Raw genomic sequence first — 10489 nt, 5'->3', positions numbered from 1 at the left:
TGTAAAAATAGGGTTTGACACCAAGCAATCAAATTCTGCCATCATGAAGTGTGTGCTACTAATCAAGATGGTCAAAAATCACAGCCTTTATATCCAATGATGACTGTTTGAGTTTTATTAAGGTAAATGATGACATTCTGGTTGCTGGATTTAGTCACAAAGGTCATGCTGTTGGAGACACTCCTAGAGTCAGCTTTAAGGTTGTCAAAGTAGCTGACGTCTCTCTTTTGACCTTGTACAAAGGCATGAAGTAGATTGCACTCCTAAGTTTTTATGGTAAAAACAATGTACTAGTAAATTTTCATACTGAAGGAAAAAATCCAGGAGATAGTATCAGTGAACTTAATAAAATAGCAATGAAATTATCCAAGTGAAGCACAGAGGAAAAAAGAAATTGAAAAAAAAAAATTCAGTACATCAGACCTGTGAGCTTATGTCAAGGAACCTAACATACATGTAATCGGATGCCCAAAAGGAAAATAAGGGAAGGGGACAGAAAAAGTAATGGATGAAATTTTTCCAAATTGGATAGAAAATATAAATGGAACTAAAAACACTCTAGACTTAACAAGTTTAATTATGAGTGAAAAATACCAGACACAAAATACATGTTGTATAATTATCTTCACGTGCATTTCAAAAGCAGGTAGATTGGTGATATTAAAATGATAAAGCTTACTTTGGAGAGAGAAGTAGTCATAGGAAAGGTCACAAGGAGAATTCTGGGTGGGTAGATAGTATTATATTCCTTTTTTTAGGTATTGATTAAAAAAAGAATATCAACTTTTTTTTTTTTCCTTTAAATATCTATTTATTCATACAAGCACTGGGTACAGTCAGAAGTGCGGGGAGGGTGAGAGAACTCACCATAGCCAGAGCGGGGAACAGAAGAGGCAGACTGATGAAATACACTGCTGAGGGGAGCAGTGGGCACAACAGAAGAGGTCTACATGCCATGTGGGACCCTTGCCCAGTGGCCGGCGGGGGATCAAACCGGTGCCGCTCAACAGCTGCACCACCAGGGAGGCCCAGAATATCAACTTTTAATGTACCAGTAAACTATATCTATAAAATGCATACTTTTAGGTACAATGTCTTAAAAAAAAATCTTAAATACCTTAAGCCAGATCATTTTATTCCCTGCACAGATAGAGCCACTAACACCTTGTCTTACAGTAAAAGCTAAAATCTTTATAGTAGCTACGAAACCCTGAATGATCTACCCTCACCCTGTTACCTCTCTGCCATATGTCCTACAAATTTCTCCGCTGCTTACAAGGCTCTAACCCCACTGGCCTCGTTGTTGTTTCTCCAATATAGTATGCTTCTTCTGCCTCTGGTTCCTATGATTGACAATTTTTTTGCCTATAATGTAATTCCCCAGATATCCACGAAGTTTGTTGTCTTACTTCAAACATCGTCACCTTCTCTGTGAGGCTTTCCATACAACTTAAGACTCATAATCGTCCCCATTATTTAACATTCTTTCCCCACTCCCTGCTTTGTTTTTTCTCTATATTATTATCTAACATACCACATAATTATTTGTTATTTTCTTCTCCCTCCACTACAATAGATACTGAGAAGACAGGAGTTTGTTTAGTTGTTTCCTACAATATTCCTGAGAACTGAAATAGTGATTGGCATGTGGCAGGAATTCAGTAAATATTTGTGTGATAAGTGAATGCCATTAAAATTTTTTGAGCTTCCAATTCATTGCATGCATCCCAGTTCTGCATGGAGAGAGATAACTGACATATGGCACTGTGTAAATTTACAGTGTATAACATGACCTTTGTTACACATATGTAATGTGAAACGATTACATTAAGGTTAGTTAACTCCACCATGACTTTTTTTTTGGGGGGGGGGATTTGTGGGAACATTTAAGATCTACTTCCTTTTCAGCTTTCAAGCATATAATAAAGGATTGTTAATTTTGGTCACCATGCCATACATTACATCTACAGAATTTATTCTTTTTATAACTGGAAGTTTGTACCTTTTGACCAATGTCTCCCCATTTTCCTCATTTCCTAATCCTTGTCAATTACCATTCTACTCTGTTTCAGAGTTTGATCTGATAATTCATTTTGCTCTACATAAAATTAAACTCAAAAATCACTAACAACCACTATAACTGCAGATATTTGATTGTCAAAGAATAATTTCTTTTTCTTCAAAATAGATACAGGAGATCCAATGGTAGCGGCCTATTATCACTTAACTCTTCCTCTGCAACCTTCAACAATAAATGGATACTAGTGATGAAAGAAAACCTAAAAGTGATTTCTACATCTTCCCTATTCATTGGGGAATACTAGCACTTGGTGTCTGGTAATAAATAAGTACAAAGCCTCCTCTTTTGAATAAATATTATCAGATTATCAAGAGAGAAGTTCCTAAATCCCAAAAGGTTGTGATGCAAAGAAATAGACACATATAATACCTTTGATCTGGCATTCCTTCTGACCATAAACATGTGTTTTGAAGTTGGGGGGAAACTACCTTTCAGGGATTACTTCTTGCAATCCAAACTGGATTACAAATTGAATCATCCAATTTCTTGGAAGTCCTTGTATACCTTTTGCTGTATGGAGTAATAATTTATCTACTATCTCTGACCTTCTCAGCATTCACCCAAGGATTGAGTGGAAACTATATTGTATGTGTGCCTCACGTGTTCCAGTTTTTGTAAGAGTAATTTAATAGGAAGTATTTTCTTATTATCTTTCAGAATATTGGAAAGAATTGCTAGAATTTACAGTAGGCAAAAAATTCAACATAATAGGAATTTCTTTCTTGTTTCCCTGTTTCTTGGGAATATTTTTTTACTTAGTTTGTATATCCCTTTACAAAATGAGAAAGAGATATGTATAGAGAGGGTTAGGATTTTAAGAGAAATGTATATTAATTGATAAATTGTTGGAAAAGGATCTATGTTGATGAATTTTGTTGCTTTGTAAAGTAAAAGAAATAGGGCAAATTTCTCTTTCCAGAGATATCTTCTTTCCTAAGCTTGCATGTTGCTTTTCAGTTTCATTAGATTAATGATTTAAATGCTCTTTAGTAGCAAAAATTTTCAGCATGTATTTTTGTTGCTATTTTTGTTGTACATGCAGAATTAATTCTAAGTTCTGGCACTGGACAATTACTATTCCAGGAAATATTCCAAAAGAAGGGTAAATGTCAATAATGATGTGAAACAAATCCTTTGTAAATTATCTTTCTCTTAGTAAAATTAATGAACTGGGATTACTGACACTAAGTAAAATTAATGGGCTGAAAATGTGCTAAAATGTGCTAAAATTAATGTGCTATCAGATGACTGACACTAAAGTCCTTAGTAAATAGGATATATAGGGATACCTAAAGGACAAAAGACAATCCTTTGGAATATAAAAATATCTTTCCAACAAGATGTTAGGGGACATGATTTCTCAAAAGCCCTATGTGAATGATTCAGTTCTTTCTTTTAAAACATTTAATATGCTGTTTTAAACACTACAGAGTCAAGGGTTAGCAGCCTGATTTACTGCATCCATATTTAAGCACACAAGGTCGGTGAAAATCTATAGGAATCCTGCCTTGATCTCCTATACAGAAATATGCCTAGTAATTCCTTGACTCAGAGTAGTGGGTCCCCACTTGAAAATGCTTTCTTGATCTACTAAATAGTCTTTATAAAATGCAAAGATATTTCCAGGAATAGAAAACAAATCAAAACTTGGCAAAGCTATATTAAAAGTTAATATAATATATTTAAGTTCTCTAAATTAGAAAACTTAAATAAGAGACCAGGAAAAAGACTAATCAATACAAAGTAAAAATCAAAATCAACAAGCAACTATAAACCAGAGACACTCTATGGGGGGAAGGGGAAGGAGGGAGGGAGAGGAAGGACTAGAGTCAAAATAAGGGGGGGATACAATTGTATGGGGAATGTAACCGTAATGAAAATGCATACATTGTGCAAAGATGAAAAATGATGTAAGAATTATATAAAATAAAATATTTTTAAAAGTTAATATAATACATAATTTATAATCTCTTGATTATAAATTTCACAAGCACAAAATCTGTCATGTCCACAGTTATTTCCCCAGCACTTAAAATCCCACTCAACACAATGAAGTTTAATGACTTTTTTTTTATAGTGAATTACTTTGCCTAGAAGATTAGGTCACATTGAGAACCTGAGGAAACAGGGAAATTGAGTTTTGACTCAGTAACAACTACTTGGAACGGAAGTGGCCAGAGAGAAGTGAAAAGTTCAGATTTGTTTCAGATTTGCCAACATAGGAAAGACCTAGATGAGGCTTAGTGAGATGTAAAAAAGTACCAAGGTATGTCTAAATGAGAGAAACAGGAATATGTGGGAAAGAACTGTTAATAAAGAAATGTGGAAACCCTCACAAAAATATAAAACCTGTCTATCTTTCCATTTATCCTGCAGCTAATTTAATCATGGGTATCCAACTACAGGTACATTAAACTTGACTATGTCACTCTAACCAGCTTCTGTGTCTTAGGTCAGTTGTCATAATGGGTACATCTAATTCACATACACACCTGAACGTACATAAAAGTATTTAACCAGAGAAATTTAGAGGCAAAAGAGTAAGACTTTTTCACTATGTGGTGCATCCAGTTGCCCATGAAAGAAAGGAAGTATTTTTTATGTTAAACATTGACATGAATACATCGTGAAAGACCATATATCCTAGAAAAACAGAGTATTGCCCCCCCAAGACAGAGTATTTTTATTATCACTTTAAAACACCAAGAGTACACAAGAGGAATTGAAAGCAAAAACGAATATTAATTTATACCCTGTCTTGGGCAGTATATTGAGATTGTCACTTAAAGTGCCTTGATACAGTATTTTATTATTTCACTTGTGAATCATAATCAGCTACTCATTGTACTGTCAAAAGAACTTCACATGCACAGAAATGTATAAGTAGTGCAGGTCAAAGATAAAAAGAGTTTATCAGAATCACGGTAGTTTGAATGTCAAGCATCTAGTCTAGCATTCTTAGAAAAGTAAAAATCTGTCTGTCTCCATGTTTTCCCTCTCTCCTATTATTGTGACTTATTAAAATAATATGTGTTCAGGAATTAGTTACACAAGTCAGTTTTGTTGCTTAAGCAAGACTGTTTGCTACTTTATAAAATAAATAATAAATAAATCTGGTGTTTTCAGAAAGAGGCAGCATACCACGCTAAAGTGCAATAACCACTGTCAACTCTGTACCTTCCAGAGGAATGAATGTGTCTGGCAAAGGAACCACCTCCTCTGTGAGCTATTTCATCCTCGTGGGCTTTCCCTCCAGCCCAGAAAGGCAGCTCCTCTACTTTGGGCTCTTCTCAGTAACCTACACCCTGACCCTGATGGGGAACGCGGCCATTGCCAGTGCTGTGCTGTGGGACCGCCACCTTCACACCCCCATGTACATCTTCTTGGGGAATTTCTCTCTCCTGGAAATATGTTATGTCACCACCACCGAACCTAACATGTTGGCCACCTTCCTGTCCACAACCAAGTCTATCTCCTTCGTGAGCTGTTTTGTACAGTTCTACTTCTTCTTCTCCTTTGGGGCTGATGAGGGCTTCTACCTCTGCATCATGGCCTTTGACAGGTACCTCGCCATCTGCCGCCCTCTGCATTACCCGCGCATCATGACTAAACAGCTGTGCACTGGCCTGGTCATCTTTGGATGGTCGAGTGGGTTCATTCTCTTCCTAAGCCCAGTTGTTTTTATTTCCCAGTTGCCCTATTGTGGTCCAAATATCATCAACCATTTTATGTGTGATCCTGTCCCTTTAATGATGCTTTCCTGTTCTGAAGATAGCATCACTCAACTCCTTTACTCTACTTTCAATATTATTTTCATGACTGGCACCTTTATCTTTATCCTTAGCTCCTATGCTCTAGTGATTCTGGCTGTGCTGCGGATGCCCTCAGCAGCCAGCAAACACAAGGCTTTCTCCACTTGTGCATCTCATCTGGCAGTTGTCGGACTGTTTTATTGCCCCATTTTGGTGATGTATGTTAGTCCTGGATCAGGACATCCCGTGAAAATGCAAAAATTCCTTACCTTGTTTTATTCTGTGGTAACACCTCTCTGCAACCCTCTAATATATAGCCTGAGGAACAAGGAGATGAAGGTTGCTCTAAGGAAAATCTTCAGGACTGAGAGGTGTTCATAAAATATAAAGTCAAATTCTATCTCTTAAATGCAACATACCTCAATAACACATAAGTGATATATTTTCCTAAATTCTTTGTTTTATTGAGAAACAGCTATAAGGACCATTATCTTACACACCACTCACCACAAAATTGACAGAATTTTAATTTTAGTCTTCAAAATTATATTTGCTCCATAAAGGTAGTACAGCAATAATTGGATTCCTTAAGGAACCTAGGTTGAGAATATTACCTTGACTTGAAATGCAAAATTTCTGAGTTCTGAAAAAGAAGTGATTATCATTATTCGCATCACATAAGAAACATATAGTTGAACTGTTGCCTAAAAACTACTTCATATTGGAAGAAAATTTAAACAACTTAGGATTTTGTCTAAATTAACTTCAATGGTAAGTTTAAAGTGCTGATAATTTTAACACTGATTTTCATCTAGGGGGCCAAGGAATATCTGTGCCAATTTTTTGTTCACGTTTCCACTAAGTCTCTTCCCCCATTGTTTGCCAGCATTCTGGAGGGCTGAGCAGGGTGGAAAATGTCCATGCCATTTCACACATGTTTTGTGAGTTTATAAGAAACAGGGATAAGAAGTAGAAATGCAACTCAAATAATGCTAACAAACTATGCAAAGTATGGATACTGGAAGGGCAAAGAATATTTTCTTCAAAATGTATATAGGAAGTCCAGAGTAGAGCTTCCTTTGTAGCTATAATGATAGTCTATTATTAATTATCTCATGAACATAGATGCAAAATTGTTAATAAGATACTGCTGGAGAAAATCAAATCTAAAAATATATAAAAGGGCCTCCCCTGGTGGCGCAGCAGTTGAGCACTGGACTACAAAGCTGCCTGCAGCCTCTGCAGCACCAGTTAGATCCCTGGCCACCAGGGAGGTTCCCACATGGTGAGACAGCGCTCTCCTGCCGCGCCCACTGCTCCCCTCAGCAGTGTATTTCGTCAGGCTGCCTGTTCTGTTCCCCGCTCTGGCTCTAGTGAATTCTCTCACCCTCCCAGGCTTCTGACTGTACCCAGTGCTTGTATAAATAAATAAATAAATCTTTAAAATAAATAAACAAACAAGCAAACAAACAAACAAACAAACAAACAAACAAACAAACAAATAAATAAATAAATAAATAAATAAATAAATAAATAAATAAATAAATAAAAATATATAAAAAGGGAAATATATTATGGTCAAGTGGATTTTTCCCAAAAGTCAAAGTTGGTTCAAAAATCAACTGATGTGGGCCTCCCCGGTGGCGCAGCGGTTGAGCGCTGGGTTGCGAAGCTGCCCGCGGCCTCTGCGGCGCCGGTTCGATCACCGGCTGCTCCCCGGCCACCTGAGGAGGGTCCCGCATGGTGCGCAGACCTCTCCTGCTGCCCGCTGCTCCCCTCAGCAGTGTACTTCGGTCCTTCTGCCTGCTCTGCTCCCCGCTCTGGCTCTGGTGAATTCTCTCACCCTCCCGCGCTTCTGACTGTACCCAGTGCATGTATAAACAAAACAAACAAACAAACCAGCAAACAAATAAATAAAGCATGCCTCTATTAAAAAAATAAATAAATTTAAAAAAATTAAAAATCAACTGATGTAACTCACCATATGAAAAACTGGAGAAGAAAAATCTTCTATCTTCACAACTGATGCAAAAAAAAAAATCATTTGACAAAATACACCCATTTTCTTGAAGAAAACTATTAGAAAACCAGATATCATAAATTGTAAAGAGTTAGAAAGCTATTGAACTTGAAACTTCAATTAATAAATTAAGGGAAATGTGAATACATACTGATTTAAATAAAATGAAAACATTTAGATCCATGTCAAAATCTTTAAATAAAAACTTCCTTATCCAAAAGGACAATTTGTAACATAAATCCAACATCTTTGCCCATTAATTGCATATCTAAGATTTTTTTCTAAAAAAAAATCAAAATGTAAGATGAAGTATTATAGCATACTTCCTATTAGAGTTTGATGGGGAACTATTTATACTTGAAAGGAAATCTAATTAAAATATTTACAGTACTTCTATAAATGAAATACTAGTCATTAAAAATATGTGATCAACATGCTCAGTGAAATAAGCCAGAAAGAATAAGAAAAATACCAGATGCTCTTACTCATAGCAAGAATTTAGAAAACCTAAATAAGGGACCAGGAAAAGACTAATTATAATAAAGTAAAAATCAAAATCAACAAGCAACTATAAACCAGAGACACACTCTGGCGGGGATGCGGGTGGGGGGGCGCGGGCGGAGAAAGGAGTAGGATCAAAACAAGCATGATAGGAATTGTATGGGAACTATAACCAAGTTGAAAATGCATACATTGTGCAAAAATGAAAAATGATGTAAAAAATATATAAAATTTAAAAATTAAAAAAATGTGATTGATTAAAACATTTTTACAAACAAAAAATAGGTGCCTGAATATTTAATAAGATGGAAAAAATCCATATATTGTAATATTCAAAAATCAGGATACAAAGCTACAATATTATATGATCTCATTTTTGTAATTATATGTTTAGTCATAGAAAAAGTTATACATAACTAGTTTTTTAATCTGGAAATTCTAGTAATGATAATATATTAATGATGGAATTACTGGTAAATGTTACTTTTATAGCATTCTATGTTATATATTTTTATAATGATCAGTTTACAAATATGTAAATATATCAGAAATTCATAACATGTTATTTATATCTATTTTATATAACAATTATATAGGGTCACTTAAAATAAATAAATGTTGGGCCTCCCCTGGTGGCGCAGCAGCTGGGCTGCAAGGCCGCCCGCAGCCTCTGCAGTGCCAGTTCATTCCCCCGGCCACCGGGCGAGGGTCCCACAAAATAAATAAATAAATAAATAAATAAATAAATAAATAAATAAATAAATAAATGGTGTGGTTTTGATTTGCATTTCCCTAATAAGTGATGATGAACATTTTTTTATATGCCTGTTGTCCATCTGTAAGTCTTCTTTGGAGAAGTATCTGTTCAGATCTTCTGCCCATTTTTTGAGTGGGTTGCTTGGTTTTTTATTGTTGAATTGCATGATTTCTTTATATATTTTTTATATTAATCTCTTGTCTTCTCTCAATCAGTAGGTTGCCTCTCATTCTTGTGGTGGTTTCTTTTGCTATATAGAAGCTTTTTAGTTTGATATAGTCCCATTTATTTATTTTTATTTTATTTCCTTACTGTTAAAGTCAAGGCTGAGATCAAGAAGCATGTCACCTTGTTTTCTTCTAAGTATTTTATAACTTCAGGTCATACATTCCAGTCTATAGTCTATTTTTAATTAATTTTTGTGTACGGTGTAAGATGTGGACTGGTTTTATTCCATTGCATGTGACTGTCCAATTTCCCAACACTATTTACTGATAAAGACCTCAAAAGAAATAAAACTGAAAATAAATTTTGAATTTAAAAATGTATCTACTGGGCCTCCCCGGTGGTGCAGCGGTTGAGCGCTGGGTTGCGAAGCTGCCCGCAGCCTCTGCAGCACCGGTTCGATCCCGGCTGCTCCCCGGTCACCTGAGGAGGGTCCCACATGGCACACAGACCTCTCCTGCTGCCCGCTGCTCCCCTCAGCAGTGTACTTCAGTCCTTCTGCCTGCTCTGCTCCCCGCTCTGGCTCTGGTGAATTCTCTCACCCTCCCGTGCTTCTGACTGTACCCAGTGCATGTATGTATGTATGTATGTATGTATAAATAAATAAATAAATAGATAGATAAATAAATAAACAAACAAACTTCTTTAAAAAAAAAGTATCTACTAACACATGGTATCCATCCTTTAAGATAATACTTTGACTGTGGTCTGGACAGCTCTCAATATAACATGATCTAGCCGCCTTGATCTGACCTGTATACTTGTATTAATAAAGATAATATGTAAGATGCTGTTAGCTTTCTTGGGGCACAATACTGTTGATACAGACTGGGTTGCAGTTAAATAAAATCTCCTCTTCTTTTTCAAATAAACTGTAAAGCCAGATTTATTCCATCTTATATTTTGCAAATTTTTAAAATCTAAGCTGAGAATATGATGTATTTCCCTTTAGTGCTCAAAAATAATAAGTTTCTTAATTTGAGACAATCTATTGACAATGCTTTTGTAGCATTGTTCTACCAGCTGCTCTTTTTTTTGGGGGGGTGGGCCATGTCATTCATAAATTTTCTAAATATACCTTCCATTTTGTCATCTTGATGTAATTAAATTGTTTTTCTTCTAAAGTAGAAAAATATTTTTTGAACTTTTTGTCC

At 35.7% G+C, this 10489-nt stretch overlaps 1 protein-coding gene across 1 annotated transcript; it reads left to right on the top strand.

Moving 5' to 3' along the window:
* The first annotated feature begins 5268 nt into the window (after positions 1–5268).
* Positions 5269–6213, top strand: LOC119237957 (olfactory receptor 11G2-like). The gene has a single exon (XM_037501772.1). The coding sequence runs from the start codon at positions 5269–5271 to the stop codon at positions 6211–6213; it is 945 nt and encodes a 314-aa protein (XP_037357669.1).
* The last annotated feature ends 4276 nt before the right edge of the window (positions 6214–10489 follow it).

Source organism: Talpa occidentalis, unplaced genomic scaffold (genome assembly GCF_014898055.3).
Source record: "Talpa occidentalis isolate TD23 unplaced genomic scaffold, MPIMG_talOcc4v2.1 talOcc4.11, whole genome shotgun sequence".
NCBI lineage: Eukaryota > Metazoa > Chordata > Mammalia > Eulipotyphla > Talpidae > Talpa > Talpa occidentalis.
Note: the sequence above shows the minus strand (reverse complement) of the source record. Positions and strands in the feature narration are given on the sequence as shown.

Bases quoted from the DNA above. Each gene is read 5' to 3' on its own strand.
- LOC119237957 (XM_037501772.1), top strand. From the start codon at position 5,269: ATGAATGTGTCTGGCAAAGGAACCACCTCCTCTGTGAGCTATTTCATC.